This window comes from Alosa alosa, chromosome 22 (genome assembly GCF_017589495.1).
Source record: "Alosa alosa isolate M-15738 ecotype Scorff River chromosome 22, AALO_Geno_1.1, whole genome shotgun sequence".
In the NCBI taxonomy this organism is placed as follows: Eukaryota; Metazoa; Chordata; class Actinopteri; order Clupeiformes; family Clupeidae; genus Alosa; species Alosa alosa.
The window spans coordinates 12,777,270-12,794,871 of NC_063210.1; the positions used below are offsets into that span (position 1 = coordinate 12,777,270).

General features: G+C 41.5%; 1 protein-coding gene across 2 annotated transcripts in view; it reads left to right on the top strand.

Annotated features, from left to right (window-relative positions):
* The window catches only part of LOC125287128 (cation channel sperm-associated auxiliary subunit epsilon-like), a 55,205-nt gene that overhangs the window by 18,999 nt on the left and 18,604 nt on the right, over nucleotides 1-17,602 (top strand). For both annotated transcript variants that reach the window (XM_048232663.1, XM_048232662.1), the window contains exons 10-11: nucleotides 14,223-14,682; nucleotides 14,976-15,418. In XM_048232663.1, the coding sequence (XP_048088620.1) occupies nucleotides 14,223-14,682; nucleotides 14,976-15,418 (903 nt within the window). The remainder of the gene's footprint in view (nucleotides 1-14,222; nucleotides 14,683-14,975; nucleotides 15,419-17,602) is intronic.

Genomic DNA, 17,602 nt, shown 5'->3' on the forward strand with positions numbered 1-17,602 from the left:
CAGTGGAATGTGGCTATGTACAGTAATTACAGTATGTACATTTGTAAATAAATAGATGGGTGGGATAGGGTAGTGCAGTTGTGGGGGGATGTCCGCCTCCTTGTTGTCCCTGTCAAGGTTGCCATGGTCGTGGACACCTCAACAGGCACAGGCAAAGAGGCATCAGGCGGGGCAGGGGGTGATGGGGCTTAGTTAGTTGGATGTCACCGGGATGCAGAGCTAGAGTTCAGTAGGGTGACAGCCCTACTCTGAACCTGCTGGTTCGGATGTGGAGAGACCTGTAACGCCTCCCGGAGGGGAGTGGAGTGAACAGTCTGTGGTTGGGGTGAGAACAGTCTTTGATGATGCGTGTGTGACCTGCGTTGTGTTAAACCTGCGCGATTCAGCCCTGCACACGCCCGGACTCGAACCCGCGAACAGCAGCACCTCCGATTGGGAGGCGAAGGCTAACAATTGAGCCAATAGCCCAGGCTAGGCCACTGGCTCAGGTTTACCATGCCAGCAGCACTGGCATTTGAGGCACCCCCTAAACCTCAGTGAGGTTTACCAATGTAACCTGCAAGCACAGCCCTGCAAGCTTAGCAGGCATCCGGATCGAGGACACTAACAATTGAGCCAATAGCCCAACTGGCTCACATGCCAGCAGCATCCAGGTTTACGCACCAATGTAACCTAGCTGGCATCCGTTGAACCCTCGCTGATTCAGCCCCTGCACACGTAACCTGCATTGTGAACCTCGGAATACGCGAACAGCAGCACCTCGGATCGGGAGGCGAAGGCGCTAACAATGAGCCAATAGCCCAGGCTACTGGCTCGCATGCCAGCAGCACTCTTGAGGCGCCGGGGAGTGAGGTTTACCAACGCCTCCACAAGCACAGCTAAGCTAGCTGGCATCCGTTACACTCCCCGATCCAGGTCTGTAACCTGCGTTGTGTTGAACCTGCGCGATTCAGCCCTGCACACAGACTTCGAGCAGCAGCACCTCGGATTCCCAATGGATAGCCCAGGCTACTGGCTCGCATGCCAGCAGAGGGGAGTGAGGAACCGTGATGTGTTGGGGCATCCGTTTTCACCACCCCCTGGATGGCTGCAGTGCTTTTCACCACCCTCTGCAGTCTTTCGGTGGGGCAGAGCAGTAGCCATACCAAACTATGATACAGTTGGTGCAGGATGCTCTCGATGTTGCAGCGGTAGACGTTCACCAGGATCTGAGGAGACAGATCATGGACCTCAGAAAGAAGAGACGCTGGTGAGCCTTTTTGATCAGGGTAGAGGTGTTGAGGGTCCAAGAGAGGTCCTCAGAGATGTGGACACCCAGAAACTTGAAGCTGGTGACATGCTCCACCTCAGTCCTGTTGATGAGAATGGGTGTGTGTGTGCTAGGTTTAGACTTCCTGAAGTCCACAATGAGCTCTTTGGTCTTCTTGGTGTTGAGAGTCAGGTTGTTATCAGTGCACCACGATGTTAGGTGCTGGACCTCCTTCCTGTAGGCCATCTCATCGTTATTGCTGATGAGCCCAATCACCGTAGTGTCATCTTTAAACTTGACAATGGTGTTAGAGCCATGTACAGGTGTGCAGTCGTAGGTGAAGAGGGAGTAGAGGAGAGGGCTCAGCACACATCCCTGTGGTACACTGGTGTTCGATGGCTGAGGAGGTGCGATTATCTAACCTAACAGACTGAGGTCTGTTGGTTAGGAAGTCCAGAATCCATAAGTTTGGTTTTTCTTTTATCATATACACATTTATTGGTAGATGTTTTTTCTTTACCAGGACCACACCTCCTGCATGCGAGTCATTAAGCAGGAGAACAACCGATACCACCACTGGATAAAGAAGGCGATTGAAATAAGAAAGCGGAGCCCAAAGACGATGAACAGAGATGAGGGAGCATATATGCTCTCCTATACCTGGAGTGCCATCCTGGGGGGTGGCTGACTGACAGCAGGAGGTGTGGTCCACCTGTCAAAAAACTGACAGGTGGATCACACCTCCGTAACAACATCAGCTGATAAAAACGCATCACACTACTCCACCGTGTGACCTTCTGATGAAGATGGAAACATGTCAAGGTAAAGAAAAAACATCTACCAATATATGTGTATGTGATAAAAGAAAAAACAAACTTATTTATCTCAAGTGTAGACACAATGAATGCAATACAAGTAGTCCAGAATCCAGTTACAGAGGGAGGTATTGATGCCCAGTTCACTGAGTTTGGTGATCAGTTTGGAGGGGATGATGGTGTTGAACGCTGAGCTGAAGTCAATGAACAGCATTCTTACATAGGTGTTGCTATTGTCAAGGTGGGACAGGGCAGAGTGAAGTGCCATAGAGATGGCAACCTCTGTGCTCCTGTTCTGACGATGAATTCAATGAATAGATTAAAGATCCTTTGTACTCGTTTCAGCTACAATTTAAAAAACATTTGTACTGCAGACCTATGTATGTCATCATTTAACATTAATTTCAACTCGCAATTGAAAGTAAGGAGCGTAGAATAGTAATGATCAATAAGGTCTGCATTCAGGTATTGCCATAACATGTTGCTCTTGAATTTAATCAACCAAAATGAAGAGCAAAATCACATAATGAGTCAAAATATCTATGCCAACATCAAACACCACATATGCATCAGTAATAATAAGATTTGGATTATTTTCTAGGATCTTATGAGTGTTTTAACAAAAAAAGCCAATAGGCGGAATTTCCTTTTTTTTTCAAATCAGAGGTCAACTTTGAAGGCCTGTACAGCCACAAAGCTACAAGATCCAACTTGCTATCATACCATTTTATACTCCAGAGATATGTAGCTTTCAGAAAAATATAGTGAGAATTTGCCCCCCCAAGTGGTAGTGACGACCCCCTGTGGCTCATGGACTATTATGCCTTTAATGATTGACAGGAAGCGAATGGGGGAGAGAGTGACAGGAAGCGAATGGGAGAGAGAGCAGGGGTGGCATCCGGAAAGGACCATGGGGCGGGAATCGAATCCGGGTCGCAGGCGTACGGTGCAGGTGCCCCAGCCAGTTGCGCCACAGCTGGGGCCATACCGGATATACTTGATACATCTCTGCTCTATGTGAGATACAGTAAAGTGTTATATCGCAAACATCAAGTATTTAACTGACATCTTTTTTTTAAGCGGCAACACTTGCTATGGCGTTTCATGACCCTAACTCCACTTGCCCTCCCTCTCTCCTTCCCTTTCAGTAACAATGTGAAAAAAACTCCAGTCACATACTCACCGACCAATCTAGAACAGTCTTCTCAAAAGAGGGTGTGATGTCTAGGTGTGGAACTAGACCAGAATGGATAAACTTTTGATTCAAAACCGGCAAAGCCCCGGTAGCGTAGGCTAGTCCTGTTTGGAAAATAGTGAGCTAGTTTAATAAAAGATGGAAGTGGTTCCGAAAAGAAGAAGCAAGGGATCACCTGGCAGTTGTTTGGATTTCGCCAGGTGGACGTCGAACAAGCGGCGGCCATCTGCAAAGTATGCAACCTGTTGATATGCCACCCACCACAAAACAAAGTAGGCTAAAATGTCCGAATGTCCACCAACACCTAACAAAACGCTGAAACGATCATTCCAAATGCAAATGACATTGCATCGTTCTACAAAGCCATACGACAAAAAAAATCCCAAATATAAGGAACTCACAGCCTCAATAACTAATTATATCTAATTAAGACACTTGATCCAAAATACAAATTTCGTGCAGTTGCTTTATTGGAATAAATAAGAGTTTTTCTGTGGTTTTCCAGGTAATTTCAGTGGAACTGTAATTGAGTTATTGTTAATTTTATCTTAATATTGCTAATTTTAATGAGAATTTATGAAGTCATTTGGAGGAAATTTCAATATATATAATATTGTATAGTGAAATACAGTAAAAATATCGCAATATTATTTCTCAGCCATTTTGCCCAGCCCTAGTTGTACCTAACATGGGTTATTTAACTAATTAGCTGATATACCTAGTTGAGCAGTTGTGATAATTAGAATCAGCTGGTTTACTCTAAGTAGACGCTGTGCAATTTTGGAATGATTTTAGTCCAGATTCAGTCGGACCTGACAATTTTTAGAATCAAGCTGAATTCCAATCTGATTTGTTGTGCAGTTTGAGCCAGTTACCGAGGCCCGAGTAAGCAGATGCAAACAAGTCGGACCTGACCATTTTTAGAATCAAGCTGAATTCCAATCTGATTTGTTGTGCAGTTTGAGCCAGTTACCGAGGCCCGAGTAAGCAGATGCAAACAATCAACGTTCCAGCACCGACACTTCTGACATGTACTTCTGGCATGACATTTTTGTCTGCTTTTGTCATGCAGTGTGAGCAGTTGAACGTAAGCACCACAGTGATTATGGGGCGCATATCAACTGATACAGGGAAGAAATGCCTCTGCACTCATTGGATAGACCCAACCAATCAGAGCAACAAAAAAGCTTACTGTGAGCTGTAGGAAGAAAACCCGAACCATCCTTGTTCTCCACAAATGCCTTAACATTGTTTTCTGGTCGTTTTTGATTCGCCCGAACAGCTCTGGTTTGGGCATAGTTTCTCTACGACGAAACCCTGTTGTGGGTGGGGCTAAGTTCAGCTGGCTTCCAGGCTACGGTTTTAGTGAATGGCTGTAATATGTGGTAGTTTAGAGTATTGCACCTCTGCTGAGAAGCCGTTTACATTGATATGCTTTTTTGCAAGCTAAGATGTACTCCTTCTTTATACCTTCTTTCCATACAATGTTACTTTGATATAGAAAAAAACAGTCACAATAAAAGTCAACAAAATAACATTCACAAATGGTTAGGGGACATTTACACAGAAATCCCACAATAATTTTCAAGACTCAGCATTACACCTTGCCTGGGTGAACCTAGACAAATTTGACTGCTCTGCAGGTCCGTCTGGCGATCGTCCCAAAGAAGCCAAGTTCCAAATCACCAAAAACCCAGCAACTAACTGCCTTAAACGATGCCAGAAGAGTACAGTTAGCAGCGCTGTTCAACACGACCAATATCTTCGCTGATGATGTCAGTGCTAAATGATATAGACTTATATTTTCTTTGGAATTCAGTAAACACCTGCATTTAAAAACTGTGTCTCAGTAGGTGTACTTCCATCAGGACACTTTAATGCAGTGCACTCTGTGCTTACTCGTTAACGGAAATGACGATTACCGTAACACTTAGCAATAGCCGAGTCCCAAATTGACGTCTCTTAAACGCCTGGCGTGGCTACAGGTTTGGGTTAAAGGCCGTGCTCCAATAGAGGCCTGGTCTGTTTTTTAGCTTCGGGTTGTATTTAATCGTCTAAAAAAAGCCCAATTCACACCAAAGATTTGCAATGACACGAAACCGTTGCAGAAAGGAGTTGAAGCGGTGTGAATTAGATGTTGCACATTGTTGCAAGCCATCGGAAAGCATTCACCATGTCTGGTCACAGTTGCAAGGTTTTAGAATGCATCAAGTTGCTGGTTAATAGAATGTTGCAGCTCATCTCGTCGCAAATCTTTGGTGTGATTTGGGCTTAAAGAAGCCCTATGCAAGTCTGGTTATTCCTTCGCTGTTTCTGGGTTTTCGCCTGATTTTGGCTCGCATTTTTCACGACATAGCTCCCCCTGCAGCTTCGGTAGCAAGTGACTGCTACGCTAAACCCCCACTAGCTAGCGAGCTAGCCATCAAGAAACCAAGCTAAACACAGAGCTCACAATAAAACGGTCGAGCAAACACATTGTTCAAGAGACTATCAAACCACATTACAAAAACGAAGTTCACCCAAGGGTAGGCTACTTACAATTTCAACAGCAACAAAGCCAAGTCGGAGTCCGTTTTGCAGTCTTCTTAGAAACTACAATCTGACTACAGTTTCGAGGCCTTCCGCCGAGTCACATCCGGATTTCTTCGGTCGAAGTTGCATATTCGGTTTTTCCGCGGAGAAGCACTAGGGGGAGACGAAGCACCCACCAAACGACCCAAAAAGTGTTGTAGAACCATCAGAGCGACTCTTAACCTGCATAATAATCATTTTTGCTAAAATTGTTGCATGGGCTTCTTTAAGCATGGTGCAGTCTGTGCATGTTATGAGATGGCATTAAAAGACTGCGTTGGGGAAAAGCTAGAGTTCCAAAGTGTATAACTTTTTTCAAAATGAACTATGCCCATATGTTCGACTTCGTCATCGTTCAATTCATCCCTTGTGTTTAAAATTTGCGGATAGGCCGATGGTAGCCTAAGCTTGTTTTTATGCTGGCAACAAAACAAAAGGGTTCGCGAACATTATTCTTTATTCTAAATGCGTACTGCCATGGCAATAACGCGAAAGAAGTCAGAAAAGGAATTTACCTTAGGTTAATGATATAAAGTCAAGTGCGCTTCTGTGTGTGCGAGCGCAGTTTTTATTGATGAGTCGGAGTGGCAAGTACTGCGTAGTTGCAGTGGAATGTAGCTGCCCAGGGCATTGTAAAACTTCTCACTCTTAGGCCTACTCATACACGGCGCTGAAATTGCGTATTTAGCTGTCTAAATTCGAATCATATGCTGGGGGAGAAATCGTCGGACATCCATGATTTTGTTATTCAGCACCCCTGGTCAAAAATATGTTCCCGCGCGCCTGGAAGTAGGCTATGATTTGAAATGTAGATGGTTGTCAAATATGCCAAATAAAATACGGGAGAAACGATATGGTTTATTCTCTCTCATGCTGTTTCATTTATGCCGAAAGGAAGGGGGAATGAAACATTACGCACGGTTTTGGTCAAGGCAGATAATGCATCTGTATTTGACAAAGGACCGATATAGGCTATTTGCTAGTGACAAAATATGAGCTTTCAGTGTGATACGATCTCTTTGTAAATTAATGATTAAAACGTGTTTCATCTGTTCTGGCTATACCCGCTATTTGGATCTTACTGTATCTCACTTAATGAACAACATCTCAACACTAAATGAATGATGATCCGTAATTGTCATCAGATAGCCTAGTCATATAGGTAGACATTCAGTGTGTTTGAAATAATTAATTTGATAATATTTTCCATCTTTGCAGAGGAAAAGTTTTGTGTAAAGGGAATTAAAGGCCTGTCTCATATAGACGCCCGTCTCTTATACTAGCCGGTGCAGTTTGGCGATTTGGGAAAATAAAAGCCTGGGCTATTATTTGGAGTTTTACGGACAAATTATGGTTGAAGGGGGCAGTAAATAGAGCGAAAGCATGATCACAAACTGTTCAACCTCCTTCCCTCTGGTAGACGATACAGGACACTGTTTGCCAAAACCAGCCGACAAAAAGACAGCTTCTTCCCCCAAGCAGTCACTCTATTGAACACTCACATTGCACTGAACTGCCTAGCACTATATTTATATGTGACCAACAGGGTGCTTTATGCTCACTAAACCAGATAATCTACACCTTACCAATCTGTATGCAGGCTGCCCAATGAAGGAACAGTCTTGGAGCTGATGTTACAAGAAAATATTGAATCTTGAATTTCCCCTTGGGAATAAATAAAGTATCTATCTATCTATCTATAAATAAAGTATCCATCTATCTATCTATCTATCTATAAATAAAGTATCTATCAATCAATCTATCAATCTATCTATCAAAAATACTTTTATTGATAAATGGCAAACAGACACACATTAAACAAATAACAAATGCTGGAACCAGGGCAACAAACAGTGTTCCGGAATTACAGTAAATAAACCTCAATAAATGAGTGGATACACACCAACACATCACACTATATGGAGGTTACACTAGGTTACACTAGATTTCAGACACCACACTCAAATAGACACTGCAAACAAATCACTGCTTCTATAGGGAATATTGCACACTGCCAAGCCAAGACACTACTAAGCCAAGACAACATGAGAACAAATGCCGACAGACATTAAACAGACACACAAACAGAGACAGACAGATATTACAAAGATAAAACTACGACTGGCTGGCCTCCACTGATGGCACAGCACAAGACAATCGTGACGCAGACAGGCTAGATTCCGTCACAAACAATGAAATATAATTTCAAGCACAGGAAAAACAGTGGCTGGCTGAACAGACGAAGGCAGTCCTCCTGCAATCAAAAGCATCAATACAATGTAATGCTTTGCCAGGTTAAATAGTGACGTAAGCTATAGATATTCACTCTAAAATTGAGGCATACCTCACTTTAGATGGAAGGCTGCAGTCAGCTGGTTACACGTGAGCTGCAGATGCTCTACTCGCTAACTATGAGCACAATGGCAGGAGGAAAGTAAGATGTCCGATTTTAAAAACAACAATTTGTATTGCTACGAAAACACAGCAAATTAACTTACGTTCTTAATGACCAGGTTGAAATACGAGCTGTATGCACTCGCTTTAGTTTTAACGTGATTTAAACCAGTGTGGATGGCAAAAAGCTGTATACACTCTCCGATAGCTTCTGTCTGGACAATGACAAACAGGAAAGAGTTAGACCTATAAGTACTAGGATTCATATCAACCAGGGAAAAGAGAGCTAGTGACTAACATTCTTAAAACCAGTGTGGATGTACTAGTCGCTGTATTCGCACTGTCATAGCGAAGTTTCTGTGCAGCATGCACCATTTGAGATTCGTAGTCACACGCCCCAGGCTGAGCTACAAAACAGTTGGCCAAGTCAAGCACTAACACATGAATACAAGAGTTAAGCATATAGGAGCTGAACAGTCCAAAAGAAACTTACAATCTCCGCTATGCACCACCGACGCACCAACTTTCTGATTCACTGTTTCAAACAGACCGCTCTCTTGTTCTCTAGTCAGCTGGCTGTACCACCTGGTCTAATCAATTAGCACCTGAAAGCAGGGCACCAAGCTGCATTCCCCGTTTCCCCCATCGTACCCGCTACATACAGTATATTTAATCTTAAACCTCAGTCTATACTGATATTGCACTATTTCTACCCTTTTTCAACTGTATATTGCATCTTGCCTGTGCCTGTTGAGGTGTCCACGACTTGGCAACCTTGACAGGGACAACAAGGAGGCGGACATCCCCAGTCACCCATGTCTCCCACTGGTAAGAGGATCTTTATCAAACTTGGTATACTTACTCATTATAAGGGCTTGGTGAACTGATTAGGTATTCCTGGTATTGAGGTCAAGGTCACATGAGGTCGAAATATAGTGTTGCCGTGATATCTCTAAACCAGATTGAAGGATCTTCATGAAACCGAATACATTTAATAAAGCCTACATGCTAGGGCTGGGCGATATACCGAATATACTCAATATATCACAGTTTGCTGTATGTGAGATACATTAAAGTGTTATATCGCAAATATCGAGTATTTCACCAGCATAATTTTTTTAAGCGGCAACACTTACTTTGCCGTTTCGTGTCCCTATCTCTCCCTCAGTAACAACGTGAACAACGCACATCACAGACTCACCAACCAACTATTCAGAGGAGGGTGTGACGTCTAGGTGTAGATGCGAAAAGCTATGCTTTTTACAAATATGTTTCTGATGGAAAAATGGTGTTTAATTAATGCAGCAACAGACCACGAATGTTCGCCTCTGTTCAAGGCAAACTGAAACATGTTTCAAATCGATTGCAAACGTTCGCCTATGTTTGCAAACTGACAAACTGTTTTATGCGTTCACTGAACAAAGATTATGGAAATTAAACACCACTTTTCCATCAGAGACATATTTATATAGAGAACATTATCGGAATATAGAATCAATATAAACATTTTCTTCAAAAGCACAGACAAGAATGTAGCTCAGTAAGTAACAAGTCAGTCTATGACGCAGGAGACCAGGGTTCGATTCCTGCTAACTGCAATAATTTGGAAGGTGCATTTCTCATAGCTAAACAAAACTAGATAGATAGATACAGAGCAACAGGCTACATGGTCCTCGCTTTAGATTGGGGGCTGCAAAATTTACTACAAATAGGTAAGAAAGGTCTTATAAGCGTATTGCACTGCAAAAAATGAATTCTAACCAAGTGTTATTGATCTTATATTAAGATTAAAAAATCTATTTGGTATTGTTTTTAGTATGAAAAGACTTACCTAGCGCCCTCTCAAAAGATCATTTTGACTTAATTTAAGAAGACTTTAACTTATTTTAAGGAGTCTTATCAAGACAAATTTGCTCAACGCACTGGCAGACAAATTTGCTTGTTTTTAGGACAAATTTGCTTAACACACTGGCAGACAAATTTGCTTGTTATCAAGATGAGATGTCTTAAAATAAGTCAATTTTTTTTTAAATTAAGTCAAATGATTTCACAAGAAAGCGCTAGGTAAGTCTCTTTATACTGAAAACAATACCAACTAGTTTTTTTTATCTTGATATAAGATTAATAACACTTGGTTAGATTTTGTTAGATAAGCAGTTTTTGCAGTGTGGTTATCCACCTCTTTGTCTTATACACCATTAACAAGCTGCTTGTTAACACTTACAACTTTTAACAAATATGCTTGTAAGTAACTTAAAAGGCTGCTTATTAACACTTACAAGCTGCATGTTAACAGTTAGTTAATGTTATTAAAGGATAACAACAGTTAACTAACTGTTAGTAATGAATTGTTAACTGCTTATTATGCACTGTTAATACCTAATAAGCACATGTTATTCTAAAGCGTTACCGAAAATTATTAAAGCAAACTTTATTTTCTAATCTGTAAGATTATTTTCAATCTCAACAGGTTTAACCTTTCACTCCAAGGCCCTCTTTTAAACCAGGGTAAATTAAAACAATTGTATTAGTCCATGAGCCAGAGGTACCCTGGAAATCCAGAGTTCTCGTGAATTTGAATTGTGTCTGCAAGAGAATCTGGCAATGAGTAATGATGCGCGTTACTTTTGCCCCTTGCATTGCGGGGAACCAATCACATCGGTGTATCTGAAATAGGCGGTCCAGAGGCGAGCTAAACAGATGACGACAGCGCTGCAATGTTGGAGGTCAGTAAACATTGGTTGTAGTGTTATCCAATTGCGTCGAAGTCCGGAATCATTCAGAGTAAACATTGATCTAGTGTTATCCAATTGCGTGCAGTGAGATTTTCAAATGCATGCTTGGTACCACCCCTCGTGTTGGGCCATTACATTGTTTGTGGCCAGACCATTAATCTTTATAGATTACCACGGTCTGGATTTTCCAGGCTAAGCCAGAGGCCCATTTTGGGTCAATTGGTGCCAACTGAGGGCACCAAACTTTATTCTTATTTTCTGATAGAGATATGTGTCTATAACACAAAAATGCACCATGGACATCTGGGACTACAGTTAAAGCTTAGTAGAGCACTCAATATACAGGTAGCCATACACCCAATTTACCTATACCCAATGTATTATACATGGGCAGCAAAGTCATGAGGAGGGTGGGAAATGTCAAACCCCATGTTAGTTCACATGTTGAGGGTATAGTATAGTATAGTGTATATATATAGTTTAGGGGGTTGAATCAGTTTTCCCTAAATGGGACAGCCCAAAATGTATTAGCCATACATCCAATTTACCAATGTGTTATGCATGGGCAGCAAAATAAAAGGGAGGGTGGGGCATGTCAAAATCCATGTTAGAGGATGGGACATGTATCATGTCATGGTAGATCACATCCTGAGGGTGGTGGCTTTCAGAAAATATGGTTTATATCATTGGTTCCCAAAGACTGGGTCGCAGGAGATTTTATTTGGGTCGCCAGCACAATTTATGTTGTGTAATAGGCCTAGCTTATACCATTTAACCAGGAAAGCTATCAGTTTTCTATTGGGATATAGTTTGTTTACCAAAGTGACGGCCGTAGAATAGCTCTGAAAATGGGAGCGAACGCGTCGCAGAGGGGGCAGCGTGCATCTCACTCGCAAAAGGAAACATTTCAGTGGGGCGCCTGCTATGGACCTCGCAGTTACTAAATGCAAGGGACATGAATCAGCATGAACATTAACGGACAGGTGCTTCCGTTGACCGATTAAAATCTAGTTACCATGCTGTCAACTAAAGCAGACATCCGTATACCGGGCATGGCTATTCAATTTGCGTCATAGGCTGATAGTTTCGATTGTAGATGCACTCTTTAAAGTTAATAGCAGCCTCCTCACATTCCTTATTATTTCGTATTTAAAATGCACACTAATGTATTATATAAGGCTACAATTTAAATGGACATTTTAAAAGCTATTATTTCCTCTTGTTTTCCACCTCGCAAACTCTATTATCGTGTGGCTATTGCGCAAAAGCCTCTTGTTCTGATATTTATTCATTTCACATTCTTACAACAACATAGCTTGTGACAACATCAATACACAGCCTTAGTATAAGGCCTACAAACAAGCAAACGTTTAACTTGCTGATTCAACTTTCCAAAGAAACCTCCAGAATAGGCTACAATATAACGACTTGAGTTATTTGCTATGTTTACGTCGGAATTAACGCTGTTATGGATCCATTTGTCTGCAACGTAGCCTACAACATCTCTCTTTAGATATACAGGAACAGCTTACTGTGTTGAAGAGTGACGATTGCGTAGAATGCAAGAATATCCCCAAACTCTCAGATGCGCATTAAAACGTTATCTTTTAGGTAACTTTCCACGCTGATGGTGCTCAAAATGCAACACAACTGTGTTCAAAGCAGGATGAGGAAAACCTGATGTTGTGTGTTTGTACAAAACTGACCGAGAATTTTATAGCTTTGAAAATATTTAACATTGTTTCATGTGTAATTGAGATTGCAGAGTTGTGGGAAACTGAGTCAGTGCATCACCAATCCCTGTAATAGTAGTGGTAGTAGGCCAGACCTAGGCGCTATTATGTATATATATGGCAGTGTAGAATGATTAGGGGGGGCATATAAAAGTTTGAGAACCTGTGGCCTAAAACAATATTGGTGGTTGCATGTTAGATCTGAAGTGAAATTGAAATGAAAAGGAGGATTTCTGGGTAAGTCTCAGGTTTAAAAATAATAGTTTTTAATTTATAAAGGACATTTGTAGGAGTTATCAAGTGTCATAATTACAATCTGCATCTATTACATCAATAAAAACCTAAAACAAAAACATTGCACTTCAGTAACAAGCTTATTCACTAATGAAATTGGACTTGACGTGTAGATTGTCAGCCATAACCTTGTTTATTTGTGTGACCCCATGCGACCTTGACCTTTCACCCCAAGACTTTGAGTACCCAATCAGTTCATTGAGCCCTTATAGTGAGTAAGTTTACCAGGTTTGATTTGGATCTTTCCACCGGCATGGAAGATATTAGCTAATATCCAGATGTGCTAGCATAGGATTTTGGGCAGTAACCATTGTACCATGGTCCCTTCGAAATTCTGTATTTTTTCCCTGTAAGGATTGGTGTTGTAGGCATCTAAAATAATTCACTGCCACCATTCACCCTTTTGTGCGTTAATTCACTTAGACTAGATCACAACATAAAATAATAAATATATAATAAATATAACTTTATTAGTGTCCTCTATTCGACAGTGACATGGTCATACTGTGTCAAAACATGAACAGTTTATGTTATAACTTGATTATACATCTGTAAGGTGTATTTTACACTGCTGCTGCTCCAGATTTCTCAACCGCGATTATCAATCGCGAAGTTTCAAAATGTTCCCTCCCCTTCCGCTATGTAGCCAAGATGGCGTCTGTTGAGGCTGAAAAGTGTCCACTGTTCCACACTCAACTCTTTCATCGTCTTTCATTGAGTGCACCTTCCGGGCTGTCTTTAAATGCAGTTTCAATACATGCTTGTACACAAGTGGCCCTCCTTTGCCTGTCATCATACAAAGCCTGCGCCATACTTGCGATTGTGTGATTAGTTCCTGTGATTTTGGAAATCATTTTCAATGGGAGTGTTCAGACTTGCCATGCTCTAAGATTTGTCTGGTTACCAAGTTACTTTTTTCACATTCAGTTAATATATCCTCACAATCTCCTAGCTGTCCATTCTTTGTATCTACTCGGGGCAGTGTTCATACACCTTTGTAAATGGGAAACAAACACAGGGATCCATCCACAAATAAACTACTAATTCCAAACAGGTGATGTTAATGCTGGTGTAAAGGGAGATGGGAATGGCTGTGAGAGGGCAGAACTATAGAATTGTTTAAATATCAACAATCTTTATCCAGTATTGCTAACCCCACCTGTACTTCAAATGTTATTTTACCTTGTCAGAAAGAAAGATACATTTTTATATTTCTGCTTTCTTTACTTTGTTCAGGAAGGAGTGGATTTTGGACATGTCCTGTTTTGGAAATTGGACACTCTGTATTTGGGGGGTAGTCGGATCACATCCCATCGTGCAGGAGGGACTTACTCAAAAAAGCTATTTACAATACCTGCTGTCAACTTTATGACTGTGGCTTTTGGCTCAGACCCAGCTGTGGTTGCTGTAGTCACTATGGACATATACGGCGATCTCCAACTACTTATGTACAATCTGATGACGAAACGGGGAACCATTAGCACCTTTCTAACAAAATTCCCTTACCCTCAAGACATCCCCTCAGGTGTCTTACACATGCGCTTCTTTCAATCAGCCAAGGAGTCGCTGTTGCTGTGGAATGGCACTGCGCTTTGGTACAGTTTCTATGATGACAACCGATGGGGAACACTGAAGTTGCCCAATTTTGGTGACCGCACAGCTGCTTCAGGTAGCTGGATACAGGAAATAGTGCTTGGTGAGTCTCCAGGTTTTGTCTGATTATGGTCTCCTAAATCTGCTGCCGTTATGTGTTTTCATACAATATGTATAAATCAATTTATGGATAAGATACTATATATTTTATGGAGATAATATTAAGTCATTAATATTTTGAACCAGATGAATAATTCTTTACCAAAGTCAAAAGGTTGTTAATACAGTATATTTATTGATTCACAATAAATATTCGCAGTTAAGACAAAATATTTTTTTGCAGAATAAAAGTCATCCAACCTTTTTAAGGTAATAAACAAACTTTCCTATATCTAGATCAAAAATGGAACCTTGTGGTAAAGATGGCAAACAACCAGATGTTCTTCTGCAAGTTCGGTGTGTCTAAGCTGATCTCTCTGCCACGCTGGGTTCCGTACTATCAAGAAGGCGCTCTCTATGTGAACCAGAATAATGAGCACATATATGTGAATTTGGTCTCAAACGGCATAGAGTTACTTCGTTACCCTTTGCAGATGGAGGTTCTAAGCGCCATGAAGGGCGAGACCCTTCATGATTGTCCCTATGTCACATTTGAACACAGCATGAACAAACAGAGCTATTACATGGACAAAGGGCAGGAGGAGGTCTTCTGGGCACAGGTGGTCTATCCTGAAGGGAAAGGCGTGAATGTGAAAGTGCTGAAGAGCAATGTTGGACTGCTGGACTTCCACTTCTCTAATGACTTTGACTTTGTCCACACCATTTTCACAGTGAACGTGGTGAGAGCATAAACGAAACCATTGAAATTATACAAATAGAGGGCTTGAATATATACCTTGTATTTGAAAATTATGTAGTTGGCTGTGGAATTAACAAAAGTTGAAATGGGATGAGTAGGCTAATGGACCTTTCCGACCTGTCAATCATGTAATACTAATAATCAAATTTTGGCCCGTAAACAATTGAAGTTGCTATGCTATTAGTGGTGGCTCTGGTGGTACATAGATATCAGTCACAGATGGGCTATAGTTATAGATAACAACCTACAGCAGAATAAGTTAAGTCAAGTTTATTTATATAGCGCATTTCATACACAGATCATTCAATGTGCTTTACATAAACAAAAGCAAACAGTAATAGTAAATAAAAGCATACAAGGGCAATAGTAAAAGAATAGTTTAAAAAGTAAATATCATAATAATAAAGAAAACATAAAAGGTAAAATTATTTAAAAATAAAGAATAATTTAAAAGACGCAAGGTAGAATAATGAAAAGACATATTCAGAATTTGTAACTCAATGCAGTTAGCAGAAGGCATCTGAGAACAGTTTTGCTGCCCTTTTCCTGACCATGGACCGGTACAGGTCCTGGATGGAGGGAAGGTCAGCTCCAATGATCCTCTCTGCAGCCCTAATTGTCCGTAGAAAGTGGTCAGCAGCTCCTTAGGCAGATTAAGGGCTAGTCCACACGTACCAAACCGATCTCTGTCTTCCCTGGAACCGTATCAAGAATATTTGCGTCCAAACGGATCCATCTCAACACGACTCAACACGTTACTTCATATCCCAGGCCTATAGGTGGCACTGTTTGTTACAGAAATTGACCAAAGCTTGTGCGCTGTAGGCTATACAAACAGACAGAGTAGGCTACGACATAAATGGCTAGTGCAAGGAAACCAGAATTGTTTGTGTGGACTGATAGTGAACTGTCAACTGTAAAACTAATAAACCATTTTTACAGTTTGTGAAGGGTGCAGTCCCGTCCTTTATTTGGCTAACGCAGGTACAAATAATCTCCTTTACTTTCCTTGGTTGTGGGATAGTCCTCGATTCACATTAGTTTTGGCTATCACCACAAGTGCATAGGCTACTAAACGCTAGGCCTACCCAAGTTCTAGACTATTCCGTCGCCACATTATAATAATATTGCTATAATACCTTCGTTACAAGTCGATAACAGTCGATACTTTTGCCTGCATCAAATCGCGCATTCACATTTAGTGCGCATCTACCATAGGCTTAACATGAGTTCTTTGTATGCTCATATCTGACTTCACTAGACTATGAATGCATTTATTTATGTTGTAAGACATGTAAAATAAATGAATGACACCGGCACTACGCACAAATTAATTTAAACTTACACCGCACTTCCCTAATAACTTCTGACTAGTTCTCTCGAGTCACTGACAGTAGCTAGAATGCATCAAAAAAACACCGGGAAAAACACTGTTCAGTCCACCAAGTCATAAGCTATTGGCGCTGCGCAGCACCAGTTGTGATAATTATCCTACTGAGTGTAATCGTAGGTAATGTCATGTATGAAAACTATTGTTAGGCAATAAAAAGTGTCAAGTCCAGGGCAGCTGAGGTGTGGCGATGACATCATCAATACGGAAGTATGCGGTTTCGCCGTCCAAATTAACTCCATTTTTCCACCCTGGGACCAGGTTTCAAAAAAGTGCGGTTTCGTGGACGGGGCCTAAACTTCCTTAGCTGTCTCAGGAAGTATAACCTCTTCTGGGCCTTTTTCTGGATAGCGTCAATGTGGAGACCATTTTAGGTCCTGTGAAATGGTTGATCCCAGGAACCTAAAGGAATTCACACTGTGTTGTTGTGAATTGCAAGGGGGAGTGGGGGGACTTCTCCTAAAGTCCACTGTCATCTCCACAGTCTTCTTGGGTTTGAGCTCCAGGTGGTTCTGACTGTACCCCTGGACAAGCTGTTCCACCTCCTGCCTGTAAGCAGACTCATCACCATCCTGGATCAAACCAATGATGGTGGTGTTATCTGCAAACTTCAGGAGTTTTACAGATGGGCTCTTTGAGGTGCAGTCATTAGTGTAGAGGGAGTAAAATAAAAAAAAACCCTTACCACTGCAAAAGCTTGTGGGACCTTAGCAACAGCAACCAAAGGGGCTGAGTTGGAAAGGTCTATTTGGCTGTTGAACTCAAGCATCCACA